This window comes from Pleurodeles waltl, chromosome 5 (assembly GCF_031143425.1).
Source record: "Pleurodeles waltl isolate 20211129_DDA chromosome 5, aPleWal1.hap1.20221129, whole genome shotgun sequence".
In the NCBI taxonomy this organism is placed as follows: Eukaryota; Metazoa; Chordata; class Amphibia; order Caudata; family Salamandridae; genus Pleurodeles; species Pleurodeles waltl.
This window is the reverse complement of record NC_090444.1, coordinates 765908461-765929312: the sequence shown is the minus strand read 5'-3', so window position 1 is coordinate 765929312 and position 20852 is coordinate 765908461. Positions and strand designations below refer to the sequence as shown.

The 20852-nt window shown below is 44.5% G+C and overlaps 1 protein-coding gene across 2 annotated transcripts in view; it reads left to right on the top strand.

The window, feature by feature from the left end:
• The window catches only part of SLC24A3 (solute carrier family 24 member 3), a 1392829-nt gene that overhangs the window by 1143617 nt on the left and 228360 nt on the right, over positions 1 to 20852 (top strand). For both annotated transcript variants that reach the window (XM_069234727.1, XM_069234728.1), the window contains exons 9-10: positions 13200 to 13253; positions 18046 to 18179. In XM_069234727.1, coding sequence (XP_069090828.1) covers positions 13200 to 13253; positions 18046 to 18179 — 188 coding nt within the window. The remainder of the gene's footprint in view (positions 1 to 13199; positions 13254 to 18045; positions 18180 to 20852) is intronic.

The following is a 20852-nucleotide window of genomic DNA, read 5'->3' as shown; positions in this document are numbered from 1 at the left end:
TGCTGCACCCACATCACCCCACACCTTAGAGACCTGCACTGGCTCTCATTTCACAAATGCATCCAATTCTAACCGCTCACACAATTGCAAAACACTACCCAATTTTGTTCCAGAATATCAGAAGAGCCACATACACTTCTACTGTCTACACACTTCCCAGGCACATCCGCTCAAGCGAATTCTCACTGACAAGCACACCCTGCATCTGCAAAGTCACTGCTGGATTCACGCCTTCTCTTATCACTCCCCCAAAGCATGGAACCACCTCCTCCACCACATCAGAGCTTCCTCGTCGCTTCTTGAGTTCTGCAAGAAGCTGAAAGCCTGGCTATTCAACTAACCTCACCAGGAGATGGCTGCCTGCCCAGTTCCTAAGAAACTGGATGCCTCCAAGGGTGATTACCGAACTATACAAGAATTCATAACATAACAGTTGGAGCAATTTGAATCAAGGGACATTATTCCACAATACATGAAGACCGCAGTTTAGGTGTATCCACTGGGGTCCTAATTAGAATATGTAACATAGCGTACACAAAAAAAGGAATGTCCAAATTCGGAAAGCCTTTAAAAATTTGCAGAATCAACATACGTAGTGTCATCGTGCAAGGAGGGAAATGTTTGAGTTTGAGGAGAGGAGCCCAGTGCAATGCACTTTATAGAATCCAGAAGGCAGCTGTGAAACCTGAAGGTGTGTATGAGGAAGCATGTGTTGATTTTTCTATGTCAGAAGTAAGGAACATATGATACCCTGTAGCCGCTCAAGTACCACCAAAAGAGGGTGACCACAATCCTTCTTGTGAGACTCCCTATTCCACAGAGGTGCCTGATGGTTTTCACAACAACTTCTGCATTGCTGACCATGTGAAAAATTTCCCAGATCTAGAAGCCCCTCTTGGAGTATCTTAAAGGAAATACTCTTTGGCTGCCAAGCAATTGTCTATTTAATTATGTTTATTTTATTTTCCCAGGTGATTGGTGTGTTCTATTTTTCCCTGTCCCCTCGTCACTAGTTTTCCCTCCCTCATCTTTTATTCCATTGTGTCTTAGTTTAGTAAGTTAAAAACATTAGGAGATTGCAGGTGACGCTTAACAGCATTGGTACTTGACATTTGGCCCAATGAGAGACGTCCTAGACCTCAATAAAAAAAAAAACTTTCCAATCAGAGAAGCAGACAAGAATTACAACTGGAGAACTGTTTTACTTATCAGGCATTAACAATGCGTGAAATCTTATTTTTCCTGAATTTCTGTAATCATATTTATTCAGAAAAAGACATAGCTTTGTCCAGTGCTTTAAATGGGAAAAATATGTGCATGTACTCATCAGATTGAGCTAGGGGTGTTGACAGTGGGCGGGGCTGTGGGCAGGGTTAGGAGTGGGACAAAATATAAAGGCACTTCTGCCATCTGTTTACTATTCATTTGGAGCTTGGATTGTCCTTCTTAGTAGTCTCTAATTTACCATATGTGTAGATTTGCTCTACACATGTGGCGGAACACAGAAATAGCAATTAATAGCCAGTTTACTGCTATGACAGACTAAAATATGCATGCAGCCCATTGCACGTAAAGTGATCTTGACCTATGCTGTGTGGTCTTTGGCAAGAAATGTGTGTACTCTACTCAACGCCATGTCCGATCTTGAGGCATTTTTGTGATTTAGGGCAGCACTGAGTGATATTGGACCACCAATGTACTAACTTGCGCCAGTGATGGGGGGTCTTGCTTCAGCCCTTTCTGACCTTTCCTCTCCCAATTCAGATCTTTGCTCAGTGCCTTTTACACCACAGAGGATACAGACTATGAAAAAATCAGGATGAGCTCATGAAGAGTAGCACTTACTTCCCAATGGCAGGCATGCAAATACTTGTGGAATGGGGGGAGACTTTTAGCTTAAAAGTACATTTTAACTTTCTCACCCTTTTTCCTTCATTCGCAGAAAAGCTAACAGAAAATAAAATTGCAAGGTATCGCTCTAAAACAAACTCTGAAGTATTCCCAATATGTTGCCACATATTCCATGGGGGCTGTAATGTAAGCGGTCACGGTCCTCCACCTCTTTTTACTACATGGAAGGAGATTGAGCCGGACTTTGGCAGAGCAGCTTCAATCTGTGACTTCGCAGACTACTGCTTTCCTATTTTTTCTTCTTAGCCAGGTAGCACCAAACAGCATCTGTACAGTCCTGGGCACTGCCCCTCCTTCAGCACCATAGTTTTCAAGAGATCCTCATTTAAAGGGCTCATCCTCATATTCTCATATAAGGAATGGGCATATTCATGCAGCCTATTCTATTTATATGGACTGGTCAGATCAGACCATGTGCAAGAATCCTCAGAACAACTTTGACAAATTAAAAACCGTGCACATTTGTTATCACTGTGGGTGATGTTAGGCCTGCATAGTGTTGTGGGCTAGAATTAAGTGAGCTCAGCTCTCTGGGGTATTGGGTTTGGTAGTATAGTACATTAATTTGGGCCATTGCTGAATAATAGACAAGCACTGTCATAGTGGGTCCGCAAGGCATTAATGGAGTGGGAGAAGCAGTAATGGATGTGACCTGTGCTAATTCAAGGTTTTTAAGAGCGATGGAAACCAGTCAGTGAGAAATGTTGTAAGGTTTCGAAGAGACATGTCAAACATCTCAACTATCCCTCATTATGAGTGCTGTCTCCACCAGCCTAGAGTTGGCACAGTCAGCCACAAAGGCAGATGTGTAGCCATATATCCCATCCCACCCAATCTTCTTACATCCTTAATAGTTGAGATCAGGAGGTGAGTAGGTAAATATTCTAGGGTAGATCCTTTGAAACACCATAGGAGTTTTATTATCTCAGCTTGGTTATCTCTCAAGATGCTATCACATTCTTTAAACAGTAATACTAGTCATGCATTCCTGCTACCACACTATAGAATACATGCCATCTCCCACTCTCTGTTTGAACCCACCAACCTTCTAGGAACTTCAATGGTCCTGGTTCTACCAATGCTATGTAACCCATGGACATATGTTTGAGGCCTCAAATAACCAAGACTGACTGAGGTGTCGTGTCTTCTTGCATGGAAGGTATCTCAGCACACTTAGATTAGAGATTTAACATAGGTGTGTTGTCCACAGAGAAAGGACAGCCTAAGAAAATAACTCAGTGGGAACAACCGATGGCTTCTGCAATTCTTTCTGCTGGCTGGACATGTCTTGGAAAAAAATGCCCAAATCATCCATTGCTCCTCTTAGAGATTTGTACAATGACAACATAGAGCAGAGGATCCTTACCTTATAACATACTGGACCCCTTTAATGCAGCCATGCTAGATTATATTCATTGTGGCCCCCTCACCCTCCAAACACACATATGCGTGGCTCACAATCCTCTATCAGCTTAACTCAAGACAACAGAAAACAATAGTAGCATCAAAAAAGGCACAGATCGGTCCTTCTTCAGCTCCTGAATGAAAATGAACCACAGCTAGCCACTTTTCATTTTTAGGCCCAGCCAGAGACAGCTTTAGCTATCTCATGAGTCATAAGATATTTTAAAAAATGCATACATTAAAAACAATTATTACATATGCAGAGGGGCTTTTACTCAGCCCTCTTCATCCATGGTTCTGTTCAACTATCAGTCACATTCTGCTTCCACTTACCATAACATATAGCATGGTTAAATGGTCAGCTCTTAAACGTTACTGGCCATCTTGCTCTTTAAATAATAGCATTTTTCCTGATTAAATTAGTAAATTTTCCTTTAAAAGTCCACTTCAATGGCAGGATAGTGGGTCAATACTTTACTTCAGCAATGCATTTTTTCTTTCCACTTTTTATCCATTTTTTCAGTTGTTATGTGTGTTTAAAAAAGGGCTTCAGGTTGCAGTAATTAATGGCCAATAGCAGCTTTTTGTTGCACTGGTGGGAATCATACCTCTGTGTGCTGTGTATTAAACATAAAAACTGGTTCTAAACCATTTCTGCCTCAGAGGGAGCACCAGTACTGTTATATTATATGAAATGGTAAATCCTTTTTTTATTTAAATGTATTATTACAATCTTATGGTCACCACATATAGGAGGCATGTTTTCCTTTTTTGTGTCCTATGACTGCCATATTCCTTTTGGAATTAACAATTTTACCAGCATGACCAAGGCCACAGCTAATGGCTTTGCCCATACTTGTTTAACTAGTGCAGTTTCTTGATGCCATTCTGGTATTATTATTTATGTGCATTGGGCTAAGTACTCATATATTCTCATGTGCGCACACATTCAAACAGAGACCCTATCACACATGCACCTACACACATTTCCTTCAAAATACCCTGAGGGTATCCAGATTCTCTCTCTTTCTTTTTCGCATACGCACAAACGCACACACAGTCAGTTAAACACTCACAAACCTTTGCACGCTCACACAAACTGATCACACAGGAAAACAGACATTTTTAACTCCTTTCCACCTGTGGCTTCCTTAGTTCCTCCTCTCAGCGGGTTGCCTGGATTCCAGTGTGTGCACAGATGCACACAATAGTGTGAATGTAGTTGACAGAGCAGGGCCTGAATGGACACTGATTTGCCAAGCTCAGCGTGAAGGTGATCTTCTCAACACCCGCACGTCCAAGACATAATAAGAGTGTCCTGGAGTGAGAGCCTCACCAGCAATAGCCATAAGCAGGATACCAGGAGCCATGAGTACCGGTACTCTCCTTGGCGGCGGAGAAGTGCTGTTACTTAAAGGGATACAAATAAAAAATGCTGGTACTGAGTACTTGTTAGCACCGGCCCCTTTAAAACACTGGCTTTGTCCTAAACAAATAAAAAAACATAAACTAAATGAGGAAATATTTCCCACCCAAATACAGTGGGTCCCTCTGAAAACCGCACTCGGGCCACCACTCTAAAGCATATTGAAAATACATAAATGCATCAGTTGAATGCCAGAATAGCATCCACAAAAGCATTTTGCTATAAAAAAACATGGGATATGGACGAACTCACAAATTAATAGGGAGAACCAGAGCTCAGCCAAGGGTCAGCTCTGGCTATTAGAGCCCATGCATGGGCAGATACCTGGCAGTATTTGGTCTGTAAAGCGTGCAAGAAACATCATGTTAGAGTACGATAAGGTGTCTACAAAATTCAAAAAATCATATTTCTTTAACATATTGAAGCGTTTCACCGTAGCACATAAGAATCAAACTGCACCCAGAAATATTCATTAAAAGCGATAAATTTCGAACAGAGACACAAGAGATGTTTTTGTGCACCATACATAGGCCCTCATTCTGACCTTGGCGGGCGGCGGAGGCCGCCCGCCAAAGTCCCGCCGTCAGGTTACCGTTCCGCGGTCGAAAGACCGCGGCGGTAATTCTGACTTTCCCGCTGGGCTGGCGGGCGGTCTCCTTCAGACCGCCAGCCAGCCCAGCGGGAAAGAGGCTTCCACGATGAAGCCGGCTCGGAATCGAGCCGGCGGAGTGGAAGCTGTGCGACGGGTGCAGTTGCACCCGTCGCGTATTTCACTGTCTGCGCAGCAGACAGTGAAATACATGTAGGGGCCCTCTTACGGGGGCCCCTGCAATGCCCATGCCAGTGGCATGGGCACTGCAGGGGCCCCCAGGGGCCCCGCGACCCCCCCTACCGCCATCCGGATCTCGGCGGTCCGACCGCCGGGATCTGGATGGCGGTAGAGGGGGTCGGAATCCCCGCGGCGGTGCAGAAAGCTGCGCCGCCGCGGAGGATTCAATGGGGCCGCGGTACACTGGCGGGACCCCGCCAGTGGTGCCGGTCCGACCGCGGCTTTACCGCCGCGGTCGGAATCCCCATTGGAGCACCGCCGGCTTGTCGGCGGTGCTCCCGCGGTCCTCCGCCCTGGCGGTCAAAGACCGCCAGGGTCAGAATGAGGGCCATAATGTACTCTGTATTTGAAGAACCTCTGATTTGTGATAATAAACAAAAATGATGCATTTAAAAAAATATATATATATAAGTTTTTTTCACAGCACTGCACATGTGCAGTTCAGAGCAGCACAGTATATTAACCATCATGCCTCCCCAGGAAGTGGCGTCACAAAGCATCTATTACACATTTACATTTCTCATATCTGCACCCATAGTTCTCTTGTTCACCCCGCTGGTTTCAACCGTCGACAGTATAGGAGAAACCACAAGGGTGGACATTCACATGTGCATTGTATATCCGTCAGTATAGCAAGAGTAAAACCATTAACACAACCATCAGTGCTAACGCTGGTTTCCAATCGGGCTTTCGCTCAGCATCTCAACCAGGAGAGTGTATGTATGTATGTGAAAGGCTATCAAGCCCCTCCTCCCCCCCGTCTAAATCGCAGTCACACAAAGCAGGGCAAATACATACTCAGCGAGGCAACTGTCACACCCCCAGGCATGGCTCTCCAGAAACTACAGGCAACCAATCACCTCCACACTGACCCCCTGTACATTCAGCTGTGTCCCACTGTGTTTGTAGTCAACCAATCCACACTCATCCCTGCATACTGATCCGTCCGAAAATGACTGAGTACGCCCCCCATGGTTTTCAAAGGCATTCAATACTTCCATTCATAGTGGAGCTAACAGTTGTCTCTTTACTCCCTGTACCTCCTCCCTGTGGAGCTCCTGGTCCTCCGCCCAAACCCAGTTCTTGACGATTGCCTCTTTTTTCTCTATCACCAGTCTAGCTCTTGCTTTCCATGCCATGGAAATCTGTCGCTTGACTAATATGAGGTCTAAGTAAAGGAAATGGTTCCCCATGTCCTTGGTTACCAGGCATGGAAATAAACCAAGCAGACACACCTCGAAGGTACATAACACATCCAAATTCAGACCCATATTCAACAAAAAAATCACAGGGCGCGACGCTGCACCAAAACTGGCAGTGCCGCACTCCCTCATTTTCACAACGTAGGGATGCACCGTATTTAATTGAATACAGCACACCTTTGTGTTATCCCCTGTGCTGGTGCTAAATTAAGATGCCTGCACCAATGCAGGCATCCTTGCACCATTGTGCAAGAATGTCTGCGTTGAGGAGTGTGATTGTTTATGTGTTGCAAGGTGTCCCTTCCTGCACATAAACAATCACCAATGGCAATTTGGCACTTCTGTGTGTGCTGCAGAAGTGCCAAAGCGTCATTTTCACCGCTGGGGGGGGGGGTAAATATGTGGCAGCATCAAAATGCAATGGATGTTGTTGTGGCATGCCCACAGCAACACCCACTGCACGCCACTTCCATGCAAAGGGCTGCATGTGGAGTAGCAGTATTTACAAGGTGGTGTTAAGCCACAAAAAGTGGCTTAACGCTGTAGAAAAGTACCATCTTGCCTGGCATGTTACCCCCATTTTTCACTGTATGTATGTTTGGTTTAGCCCTTGTGTAACTGGGATCCTGCTAGGCAGGACCCCAGTGCTCACAGTATGTGCCCTATATGTGTTCCCTGTGCGGTGCCTAACTGTATCACTGAGGCTCTGCTAACCAGAACCTCAGTGTTTATGCTCTCTCTGCTTTTTAAATTTGTCACTGCAGACTAGTGACTAAATTTACCAATTCTCATTGGCACACTGGTACACCCATATAATTCCCTTGTATATGGTACTTAGGTACCCAGGGTATTGGGGTTCCAAGAGAGACCTAGGGGCTGCAGCATTTCTTTTGCCATCCATAGGGAGCTCAGGCAATTCTTACACAGGCCTGCCACTGCAGCCTGAGTGAAATAATGTCCACGTTATTTCACAGCCATTTTTCACTGCACACAAGTAACTTATAAGTCACCCATATGTCTAACCCTCTCTTGGTGAAGGTTGGCTGCCAAGTTATTTAGTGTGTGGGCACCCTGGCACTAGCCAAGGTGCCCCCACATTGTTCAGGGCAATTTCCCCAGACTTTCTGAGTCTGGGGACACCATTACACGCGTGGACTACACATAGGTCACTACCTATGTATAGCGTCACAATGGTAACTCCGAACATGGCCATGTAACATGTCTAAGATCATGGAATTGTCACCCCAATACCATTCTGGTATTGGGGGGACAATTCCATGATCCCCCGGGTCTCTAGCACAGAACCCGGGTACTGCCAAACTGCCTTCCCGGGGTTTCCACTGCAGCTGCTGCTGCTGCCAACCCCTCAGACAGGATTCTGCCCTCCTGGGGTCTGGGAAGCCCAGGAAGGCAGAAGAAAGGGATTACACCCTCTCCCTTTGGAAATAGGTGTGAAGGGCTGGGGAGGAGTAGCCTCCCCCAGCCTCTGGAAATGCTTTGATGGGCACAGATGGTGCCCATCTCTGCATAAGCCAGTCTACACCAGTTCAGGGATCCCCCAGCCCTGCTCTGGTGTGAAACTGGACAAAGGAAAGGGGAGTGACCACTCCCCTGACCAGTACCTCCCAGGGGAGGTGCCCAGAGCTCCTCCAGTGTGTCCCAGACCTCTGCCATCTTGGAAACAGAGGTGTTGGGGGCACACTGGACTGCTCTAAGTGGCCAGTGCCAGCAGGTGACGTCAGAGATCCCCTCTGATAGGCTCTTACCTCTCTTGGTAGCCAATCCTCCTTTCTTGGTAGCCAAACCTCCTTTTCTGGCTATTGAGGGTCTCTCCTCTGGGGTATTCTTCAGATAACGAATGCAAGAGCTCACCAGAGTTCCTCTGCACTTCCCTCTTAGACTTCTGCCAAGGATCGACCGCTGACTGCTCCAGGACACCTGCAAAACTGCAACAAAGTAGCAAGACGACTACCAGCAACATTGTAGCGCCTCATCCTGCTGGCTTTCTCGACTGTTTCCTGGTGGTGCATGCTCTGAGGGCTGTCTGCCTTCACCCTGCACTGGAAGCCAAGAAGAAATCTCCCGTGGTTCGACGGAATCTTCCCCCTGCTAACGCAGGCACCAAAAGACTGCATCACCAGTCCTCTGGGTCCCCTCTCATCTCGACGAGCGTGGTCCCTGGAACACAGGAGCTATATCCAAGTGATCCCCACAGTCCAGTGATCCTTCAGTCCAAGTTCGGTGGAGGTAAGTCCTTGCCTCCCCACGCTAGACTGCAAACCTGTGTACTGCGTGATTTGCAGCTGCTCCGGCTTCTGTTCACTTCTCCAAGGATTCCTTTGTGCACAGCCTAGTCTGGGTCCCAAGCACTCCGTCCTGCAGTGCTCAAACCTCTGAGTTGGACTCTTCCTCCAAGGGACGACATCCTGGTCCTTCCTGGTCCCCAGCAGCACCCAAAAACCTCTACCGCGACCCTTGCAGCTAGCAAGGCTTGTTTGTGGTATTTCTGCGTGGAAACACATCTGCAATATCCAGCATGCCGTGGGACATCTTCCATCCAAAGGAGAAGTTCCTATCTCTTTTCGTTGTTGCAAAATCCTTGGCTTCTTCCACCCAGAGGCAGCCTTCTTGCACCTTCATCCGGGGTTTCCTGGGCTACTGCCCCCTGGACACTATCGCGACTCTTGGACTTGGTCCCCCTGCCTTGCAGGTCCTCAGGTCCAGGAATCCGTCTTCAGTGCTTTGCTGGTGTTTGTGGTTCTTGCAGAATCACCCTATCACGACTATTGTGCCCTATTGGGGTAGTAGGGGTACTTTACTCCTACTTTTCAGGGTCTTGGGGTGGGGTATCTTGGACACCCTGACTGTTTTCTTACAGTCCCAACGACCCTCTACAAGCTCCCATAGGTCTGGGGTCCATTTGTGATTCGCATTCCACTTTTGGAGTATATGGTTTGTGTTGCCCCTAGACCTATGTTCACCTATTGCATCCTATTGTAATTCTACACTTTTTGCATTACTTTTCTTACTATTATTTACCTGTTTTGGGTTTGTGTACATATGACTTGTGTATATTACTTACCTTCTAACTGAGGGTACTCACTGAGATACTTTTGGCATATTGTCATAAAAATAAAGTACCTTTATTTTTAGTAACTCTGTGTATTGTGTTTTCTTATGACATTGTGCTATATGATATAAGTGGTATAGTAGGAGCTTTGCATGTCTCAGTTCAGCCCAAGCCGGTTTGCCATAGCTACCTTCTATCAGCCTAAGCTGCTAGAAACACCTCTATTCTACTAATAAGGGATAACTGGACCTGGCACAGGGTGTAAGTACCACAAGGTACCCACTATAAGCCAGGCCAGCCTCCTACAAACGCCGCCTTATAAATATGGCGCAGGGCATGGCATCACTGGAGCGTCACAAAAAGTGACGCTTCGGTGTCGCTAGTGGCTCTTAAATATGCCCCTAATTGTCACATTCAGCCTCTGCGCCACTGCAGTCCAAAATGCTCTTACATGAATACAGGAACACAAATTAAGAATGTGGCAAAGTATTTGCCTATTATCACACAACTTGATCAATAAAGAATTGACCTCAGATTCTCTAGTTTCATGCTGTGAAGATTAATTCTTTGCCATTCACTGTTGGACTGTGAGCTTAGAGGCTGGGTGTCAGCATACTCCACACTTTACTGTTGGCAGTTTTACATGGCGCAGACGGTGCCTACAGAAATATGAATGCTTCACAAGATACACAAACTACTTTGCAAAGTTTTTTATGATAGAGGGAGGTTTGCCAGGATTGACGTTTTACAGAGCCCAGACCAGGATTCGTCCAGGGTACCCATGTTCCATGACCAGCATTTGTAGTCACTGACCCAAATCGCCTCCTTTGAAAGTTTGGCTCGTTTTGGGCTCAAGATTCACAAGAGAACCTTCAGCTGAGCCAGAGACAAGCATCGTGCTCGAGTCAGGTTCGAGTTTTCTGTCGCTCCCCCAATTCTGCCACCCTAGTTCTGCCTATTTCTTCCATAAACCTACATTTCCTGTCTCATCATCACCCTATTGCAGGTTTTTAATCCCTGCTTTCTCTCTTTGCCACTGTTTTCCTATCTTTCTCTTACTCCCCTTTCTGATTTACTCTGCTTTGCTCTGGATCTAAGTCTTATGATGAAAAATAAGGCCCAACCCAAACAATAAAAGATAATGCCCAGAACGTTTATCCACCGGCAGACTTTATTAACTGCATGAGACAGTTTATTATGGCAGCATTAGCATCTTGCAGCACAGAAACAGTGTGAAATGTAATGGAGGTTGGATTACTTAAGCCAGGAAGTCATGAAAAGAGACAGAGGTACGAACATTAATTGGAAAATTATGTGACAGTAGGCAACACAGTTGGATATTCCTTAGCATAGTAATTTGAGGGCAGTAATATAAAGCTATTTGTCACAATCATATGCCTTTTTATTCAAGTCATTAATTGATTGGAAATTATCTGACGTATACTGGGATATACCTATACTTTTCCATTAAAATATACCAGTCTTGCTGAGAAGTACAAGTATGATCCCATTTGAAGTATGACAGAATTGTTGGGACCCTTTGGCACTGTCTATAAATAAATCTGCGGAGGTGAGGTACTCCACACTGAGCCAATATTGGCACCACAGGTCTACTCAGAAGTATGGAGCATTTTCTATATAACTACTGCAGATTTGCTCAGCAGTTTTGGTAGTATCCATGAAAGTAATATAGCAGCTCTGATGAGGTGTGTTGGTGCTGTCTACAAAAAATGTATAGCAGCACTTCCGAAAAGTTCTGGTACTGGCAGACCCACTATAGGTATGTCAGCCTGAGCATTGGTGGTCCTAAAGCAATAAAATCCTGAAGCGTCGTTGCAAAGCTTATGCACAGTCCGACTGGGGGGCTTCTTCGAATAGGCTGCTGAAACTGGGTGCACAGTGAGCACCCACAAATATGTGGTTCAGTGGGGCAAATAATAGGTGCACAATTTTCACCTAATTATGTAAGAATGGGGAATAACAGAACAACCGCTCATATTATTTCACATTCCAGTATATGCAAAGCGTGCACATCTGGTATTTGCTGCTGCTCCCACAATTCGACCATTTGTGGAAGGTCATCAGCTGGCAGCAGACTCCTGCAAATTGCTCACCGAATGTTTTCCCGTTTTGGGTGTAAAAAGGGCTTTGCATGCAAAACTGGGTTTTCAGTCTAATGGGGCCTCTATGTGAGCTAAAGCTTGAGAGCCAGGTGGATTGTGAGTGTACTTCATTTGTCTAGTTTAATTATCAGTGAATAAGTTGAGGACATGTTTGCGAACTAGGATAGAACAGGGGTAGTGTCTTAAACATGGATTAATTTCACCCATCAAGCCTTAATTGTTCTAGGCAGGATATTGATTGACACAAGGGCATATTTTTAAATATCGTATTGATTCTCCTGAATGGTTGGAAGCTTTTAATGGCACAGCTTTTATCTGTGAAGGATAATGGCCTCATGTACAAAAACGTGAGCGGTTGCAAAGTGTATGAATCACACATACATAGGCTTCCTGACTGTAAAAGCGTGTTTTGTCATGCACAAAACCCTTTTTACTAGAGAGAAAGTCTTTCCCACTTGCAGATATGTGAGGAATTGAAAGGGTCACCCACCTTATATTCAGGGATCACAATAGTATATATCAATGCTTTGCAATCACAATTACAGCCACACACCATTGATCAGATTGCAGCTGCGGACATGGGGTCGTATCTGATTTGTAAAGGGGCAGCTGTCCCCTTTAAGAATCATTGGCGCTGGCCTCAGGGTGTGCAGGCAGAGGTCCAGGGAACCACTGCTTTCTCTTGCAATGAGTATCCTGACAGGAACTTTTTCTTTTATATTAGTGCCTGTCCCTTTAAAGGGCACCTACTGCTTAAAATGGTTTCATATCAGAAATGTAAAGGCGGGATTTGGGGCCTGCTAGCTCTTTGATACCTGCTTAAGTCCTGCTTATTTAATATTCATTACACAGGATGTTTGCAACCTCTTGTGAATCCACATTTTGTGATGTGACTTATTAGTACATCAGTCGCATCGCAAGATGTTGGACAGATCACAAAAAGTGCAATTTGACACCACAGTGAAAATCATTTCAATTCAACAGAGAAAAAAGCATAAGCCACTTTAACTTTCCAGAGATACTTGATGCATGTATGTTTTCCACATTCCTGGGTGGGAAAATATGCATATCAGAGGTTAACCTTGAGTTGTATTAGGGATGAGAAACTTATTTATACATGTCACTTTCAAAATGTGGCAACTGATAACAGTAATATGAATGGATTCAACAATGTTTTGAAATATTCCTATTGTGATGTGTGTTAACTGAGTTCTTTTTCTGGTTTTGTTGACAGGTGGGAGTCCTTGATTTTAGTGTCGATGTATGTGATCTACATACTTATCATGAAGTAAGTAAATTGTCCATCTCTTGGCAGATTGATATTACTTCTCCATTCCAAAATGGCAGATAAGTGAATGACTCTCAGGAAGTGTAACTGTCTATTTAAATGTTCAGTGCAACGATACATGTCCATGTGTGATAATACATTCCTCATTCTAAAGGGCAGATTTATTGAAATTCTGCACTGGGTGTGCATTACGGAAGTACTACAAACTGGCCCAAAATTTTATTTTGAATGTATTTACATCGTTAAAGCTGGAAAGTTGCCTAAATGTAATGCAGAGCAGCACAAATCTTCACATAGGTCAAATCTGTACTCCTGTATCCCTTCCTTGGAACAGATAGCAAAGGATGTGGGGTGTTTTGGCCAAAGGAAGGAGACATGGGTGGTGCCGGCACAGCAGAGTTTCTTTTACTTCTGCTGGTGGGAGCTATATCTGCACCCCCATGCTTAAGTATAAAGCTGGATGGTGGCTAGGCACAGTAGCTCTCCATATATCCCACAACTTCACACAATCTTCCAGATCTGGAGTTTCTGGGCCTGGAATTATCAGGTCTGGAGTTTGAAGACCTTTAAATTCCTGGCTCAGAGCCACTGAAAAACTTGCAATTTGCTGAACAGTATTCTCCTGGGGCAAACAACATATTTCACTATCTGACTCCCCAAATCATTGTTGTATGAAAAGACTTTCGAATTATAAATGCATTGCATGTTATACAAATGTAAAACAAATAAGAACTTAACAATGTAACAAGAGGTGTGCACTTCTCATTTGCTTGAGTTTGTCTTTTTGCTTTACCAGAGGGTAGGACACCATTGAGCAGGCTTTTGTTTTAGGTCACCCCCCACCAAAAGGCCATTGCAGCACTCCACCATATATATAATAAACATGCTATTATAAACATAATTCTCAGTCTATAACATCAATAAGAAAAGCTGACTCGCCTGCAAGACACTAGCTATTTTGAGCATTCTCTTTTAAAGATACCCTAGACAGATTGTTATGGCTACTTAGTTAATGGTCTGGTGACCATGGACCATATGTACGAACACATTTTCCCATAGACACAGAATGGATAAAACCCTTTGCTACATCTGACCCCATGTCTCCTCCATTACAGCCCTCGTTCTAAGTCAGGCTGAGCAGAATTCCCATATGGAATTCTCCTTTGCCCAATCACAAGTGGTCCAGTTATTTCCTGCTCAGTTATCCTGAGTGTGGGAACAACAGGCCCAATTTTACTGGCGGGAAAGAATGGCCAATAAAATCACTTGAAGCTTTGGCTGCAACAGAAGCCTTGCCTCATCCTCCAGCTCCACCCGATCCCCTTTTCGGCCAACAGGAGAGCATTCAATGCTCTCACTTCCCAAGACGCATCTCACATTTACTTTCCCTAGCCTCCCCACCCTCCTCTCTCCACTTCTGACCTGTACAGAAGCCCCAGCTCCCTTTTGCCATGTGTTTAACGTAGGTGTTAAATGGCAACACTAAACCACATGGAATCTGAATTCCCTGTAGTTTTATGCTTTATGCCTAGTAAAACCAGGTCTGCACACTTATTGCCCATTGTTTGGGATTTATCTCATAATTGCACAGTACTGGAGGAGTGCTAACGCATGGTACCAGTAATTACAAGTGCAGCTTTTGCACCCTACCAGTACCATGCAACTTATAATGTGGGCCATAATAGACTGGTATGCCTACTGTTCGACTGTCCCATTTCTATCTAAACAGCCGGTGCAGTATATCTATGGTTTGGGGTGTCACAATGCCCTGCAAGGGCTGCCCTCTACCGCTGAGCATAAAACAAAACTCTGCACTGCCCTACAGGAATCTGACCTCCCCCTAAAAGTTTTAAAGTAATGATAGCACTGCTCTATGAGTCTTGGATTACCACAGTGCTTTTTTCCTTAAGTATTACCTGGGCCAGAGGGTCGAGTTCCTGCCAAAAGTTTCAAGTAGATCATTGCACTTCCTGGGGACTTATTAGTATTTCCAGCTACACAGATTTTCCTTGTAAAAGCTGCTATTCACTGGGCAGTCCCAAAAAACTGATCAGACCTAAATGTAAACTTTGACCTCTGATTAATTTGCAAGCATCTAACTAAAAAATATGCAAAAATGCCCAAGTGCCAAAGCGTGTAACATTTATGTGCCAAAAGTGACAGCCTGCAATGCTCACCCCTGTCTATGGTAACAGTGTGAGAAGTATAAAAGAGTTTGAAGCAGCCTGCTAGTGGCACACAAAACATAACTCATTGGCAATTAATAATTTAAAACTCTAAGAAATTGGGTTATTGTTTGAGGCGGTTAGAAGCCCCACTCAGGCAACAACCACAATCTTGTCAGGGTGAACCACAAAAATCACTAATCTAACTGGTGCTTGGCTCTCTGTTGGCTTGGCCCAAGCAGTGTGACTTAACTTAGAGGCAGTGTGTAAAGTATTTATGCAGCACACCAACAATAATAAAGTGACAACACAACACAGGAAAAATCCCAAAACAAATTACACGAATAGAGTACATTTTAATAAATAAAATGATACCAGAATTGCAAAAATCCAATCAGTAGAACTGGAGATATTCAGTTTCTAATGTTCAATATTTTGAGTGAAAACAGAGCTTAAAAGCAAAAAGCGTTACTCGTAGTCATCTGGTTGCACTAGAGTTGGTTAGAGTCACAAGTTCAGGCCAGCCATGATGGAGCACAGGCTCGACACAGAGACCAAGTTCATCCTGATGGAAAAGTTATCTTCTAAGTTCAGCACACAGAGTTCTGTTCAGGTTGGAGAAGGTCTCAAGGAGGAGGCTGAGCATAGTGGATGGTTGTCGTAGTGAGAAAAGCAGGTCGAGCATGGTGGACAGTCATTGATGTATCACAAAAGGCCGGTTGTGCGTCATGGACGGTGGCTGCTATGGGTATGTGCTGTGCTGGCAGTCATCGCGGGCTAGATCTGCTGTATCGCTAAGTGTAGTTCTCACATTGCCGGTCACCGTGGACAGTTGTTGTTGCCATGAAGAGCAGGTTAAACCAGAGTGTCACTTTGGTGGTCAGCACAGGCAATAGAGTTTTGACACAAATGGCCACATACAGGATCACATGGATTTTCACAGATTCTTCAGGAACAGTGCTCTCTGGTCCTAGCCAGAAGTTAAGGACCTGAAGAGGCAATTCCTGGGGATCAGGACTGACTCCAGCAGAAGCCAGCAGTGCTCAGGCAGGTCCAGTTGTAAGTCCAGGCAGGTCCAATTGCAGCAGGTCAGCTGGGCAGATGCATTGAGCATCTGAAGCTTATTGTGTCCCTGTACCTCACACAGGAGGTCAGCCAACTGACTCTTGGAGTCCCTCTAGTTAGCCCGGAATGAAGGCAAGCTGATGCAGTCTTTCATCTCAGATAGCAGTGCAGTCCTTCGAGCAGCAGGGCAGCCATCTTGCAGCAGGGCAATCCTTCTTCTGTAGCTTCCAGCTCCAGAAATGTTTTGTAGTGTGACTCTGGAGGTCCAATATTTATACCTGATGCCAGCCTTTATATGGGGGGGACTCCCTGTCCTACTCCCAAATCTGGTTCTGGAAGGGTGACACAGGGCAGGGCAGGCCTGGTGTCAGGATCCTTTGTGTGTGCAGGAGGAAAAACCCTTTGAAGTGTAAGTGGGGCTAGGTACACCCCCTCTCCAGTCATCCTGCCTGAATGGCTCATCCTGTCTACATCTAAGCCCCTTTGAATTACAGTTTGAGACCATTACACAAACCCCAACAGCAGAGCTACTTACAGTCATGTGACCTCCCTAGTACATTTATTTGCTTGGAGTCTGCTGATTTGTTTCAGTAGCAATGATGCTAAAGGCCCTCCTCCAAGAAAGAAAAGCAGGTACACCTTCTTCCCAGTTGAGTAGTAAAAGCTAGCTATATTTGGGGTGCAGTGGTCTTCTCTCACCCCCTAATCCCTTTGCCTCTCTGGATACTGCACTATTGATAGATATGTCACTGAGTGTTCTTGCTGAGAACAGACTGGAAACGTTGGTCTTCCTTTGGTTCAAACCAATGGGAAGATTTATCTAGCCTTTACAATAGTGCGGTCTTGGAAACTGACACAAACAGATGCACAGTCTTGATACAGTATTTACTGTCTACTGCAAAACGTTTTTTGCACTGGGAATGAGTCCTAAAATTAACACACATAGCGGTTTACAGTGCTTTGCGTTACTTTGCATCAAGGGGGCACCCCAAGGGCCAATGGCATTCCTACCATACCGCCCATTTATTGTAACAAGAAAACCTATCTCATAACATTGGTAGACATGGCTTAGCAACAAAAAATGACACCTTCTTGAGGTGGGCATTAACAAGATGATATGTTTTAGTTTCTAGTAACATTTCATACATTAATTGTGTGCTGAACTGTACAGCACAGGTCTATTATGTGAACAGTTTTAAAGTTTAAAATGCTGCTCTTTTCACATCTTGATCTTGCTAGTTTTCCTTATCTCGTAAATGACTTAAAAACATATAAAAATCGGAGTTGATTTATAAGTTTCGTGAATGTAACATGTTTTGCATTATTTTATAGTTTGCTGCCATTCAAAATTCAATACTGAACTGTGACAAACACTGTTGCAGAAGTAGTCCATTTCCTTCCATGAAGTTCCATATTAAAAGGCTTACGTTCCATCACTTTAACCACGTGACTTGTTAAATAGTTAACCAACGCTGCTCAGCACTACAAAATGCTTTAAAGGGTCTGGCGCTTTTAATCGCGTTAATATCTAACCTGCATAAACCTACTTGTTTTTACCATAGGTACAATTCATGCATCCATCGATGTTTTGAAAGGAAGGCGAAGACTGCAGGAAACATGGTGAACGGCCTTGCAACAAACCCAGAAATGGATGACAACATCAACTGTGAAGCCACAGTGGTCTTGCTAAAGAAAGGTACCACATGCGGCATCCAAGCGTTATGATAAAAACAATTTCCACGACATTCGTTGGCTCCACCTTACTAACCTGAATCTTCAGCATTGAGTGCTAGCATGTAACTAAATTAGAATTGTCAACTACCCTTAAGAACCCGAATATTTTTTGATTTGCTGTATACTTTATAACACAAACAGGAAAATGCTCACTAATTCCACCTGTTTACTTATTTAATCTACTTTTTAGGATAAGTCCTTGGACATATTTTCGAGTTTTGTGCCGCAGGGCAGCAAGCCACCACGCTGATCTGATTTGTGTCATGGGGAAAGAGCAGGAATGTGCCGCATCAATCCAATATGATGCATTCCTGTCCTTTCTCCTTACAGTGGTGCCATCTTGAGAGCCTAGCGCCAATGCAGCCCCCATTGCACAATGGTAAAAAGGTGCCTGTGTGTGTAGTAGGCAGGATTGTTTTGTGTCTGTAGGGGCACCTTCCTGCACAAAAACAATTCTAAGAGGCACTTCCTTCTTTCTATGTGTGCAGCACACATAGAAAGAAAGAAATGTGGAGACAAAATATATTTCTCTTCATTATGACTCTGCTGTTGAGGTGTATCTTTATGGCGCATTCCCAGATTCACAAGGTCCTGTAAATCTGGGAATGCGTCAAAAGCCATGGGAGTAGTGTAGGAACACCCACAAAATGCCCATGGAATACCTTCCTTTGCAGAGAATAACGCAATGTAGCGATTTGCGCTGCTTTGCATTGCTCCATATTTTGGAGTCATTCAAAGCCACGCAAAGTGGCTTTGCGTGGCTTGAAAAATATGACTCTGAGGTTTGCGCCACACATGTATCCATGTCTTTTGATTTCACTAACATACATGCACACACAAACAAGAGGCCTGAAACCGCAGTGTTCTTTCGCTGCCTACAGCCCTGGCCCGAATTCAGGCCAGGGCCGTAGGGAGCGAAAGCTGCCATTTCAGTCCTTGTTTGTGCATCAGTATGCACAAATAACAATAAAAAGAGACAAAGACTTACCTGGATCTTCGCGGGAGTACTCCTCTCATCGTCATCCGGCGGCGACGAGACTCCCTGCAGCGTCTGCCTCCCTCTGTGCTCCGGGTCCAAGCAGCAGTCCAGTTGTGGGCTGCAGAGCGCAAGCGCAGACTGTCTGTGGTTGTGCTGTGCAGCCCATATTGGGCTGCAGTGTGCACTGGGTGAGCTCCACTCTACTAGCAGAGTTTTGGACTTACTCCTTGCTCCAAGCAGAGCGCCGAGTTCCAAAAACTCTGTTATCTCCGCCAGTGGAGCAGAGCTCCCTGCACAGACCTATACTATAGTAAAAGAATAAAACAAAGTTGTGTAAGGACTTGTTTGGGCATACTTAGGCATCCCTAGACATTTCTGACAATACTGTACCCGATCAGATATTTCTTACATAAAGTTCACCATGTTATGGTATTTGACAAGGTTGCAAATGTTGAGTAATATGTCAATAGCAAGTTTAGTTTGAAATAAGATGTTGGGTGGTAGATAAATGCCCAGCATAAGACTCAAAAACATTGATCAGTCTAGAGCCTGCAATACATATTAATTACAAGCACTTCTCAAGAGAAAGTAATAGTCAAACTGATAGAGAACAGCAGCAACGGATGCACATTCCATGGGTCATACCTGATAGAAACAGTACTGCGAAATATCGCCCTAACCGCTCTGCGATATCCCATTGGGAGAAAACTAATACTCTGCTGAATAATAGCAGTATCAGAAGTGCGTACAATGCACCATTTTGGAAGGGGCAGTATTGCACCCTGACTTTAAGCATCCAATCGGAGACCCAAATGCTAATTGAAACTATGTTGTGTTTGTAAGGGAAATATTGGGTTACAATTGTAACTAGTTGCATTATAAGCTTTATGATTGGTTACGCCAATTTTAGCAGTCCATACAAAGTGCTAATGGGCTTAAGCCAGCCATAAAGGTCTCAACAGACCATTAAATGCCTGCTCCAGTATTGATATTTACAGCGCAATATAGCTGGATGATGTGGGCTATACAGCTGTTAGAACATTTCACCATATGAGGACATCATTTCCTAATCAACTAACCATTTTAGGGAATGTAAAATATACAAAAGGCTCCCATCGTCCTACCTTCCTACACCACACAAGCACATAATGTGTGATAGTGTTTAAAGTAGCTACTACATCTCTTTCTCTTGCTAACCTTTCAAGCGGAATCGCTCCTAAAATTTTGGAGCCTAGAGGTAAATGCAAGTGTTGCAGAGCCTACCCACGTCTTCCCAGAGCCAATCCTATCACTGCATGACAATGACAGCAGGAGCCAGCTAAGAAGAGATAACAGAGCCTCCTTTCTCTTTCAACAACCACAGCCACTACTACTCCCACTCTCCTGCAAAAATAGCAAAGTTCCTGAGGAGAGGCAAAAACCATTGGCAGCAATCTTATGCAAGCTGATGGTCTGACTACACCATTAAGTTTTAATTAGGCATTGTAGTTTACTGTTGAGGCCAATCCTAATTGTTAAAAGCACTGTTCCCATTCAATAGGTGAGAGCCACAAGAGGTGGGTTTCCCATGAGGTGTTACTGTAAGTCCCTGCCTCCATTATGTTCTATGGGAGATAGTCATACCCGCGAGTGGCCAAGTCTGGTGCTTATTCTTTG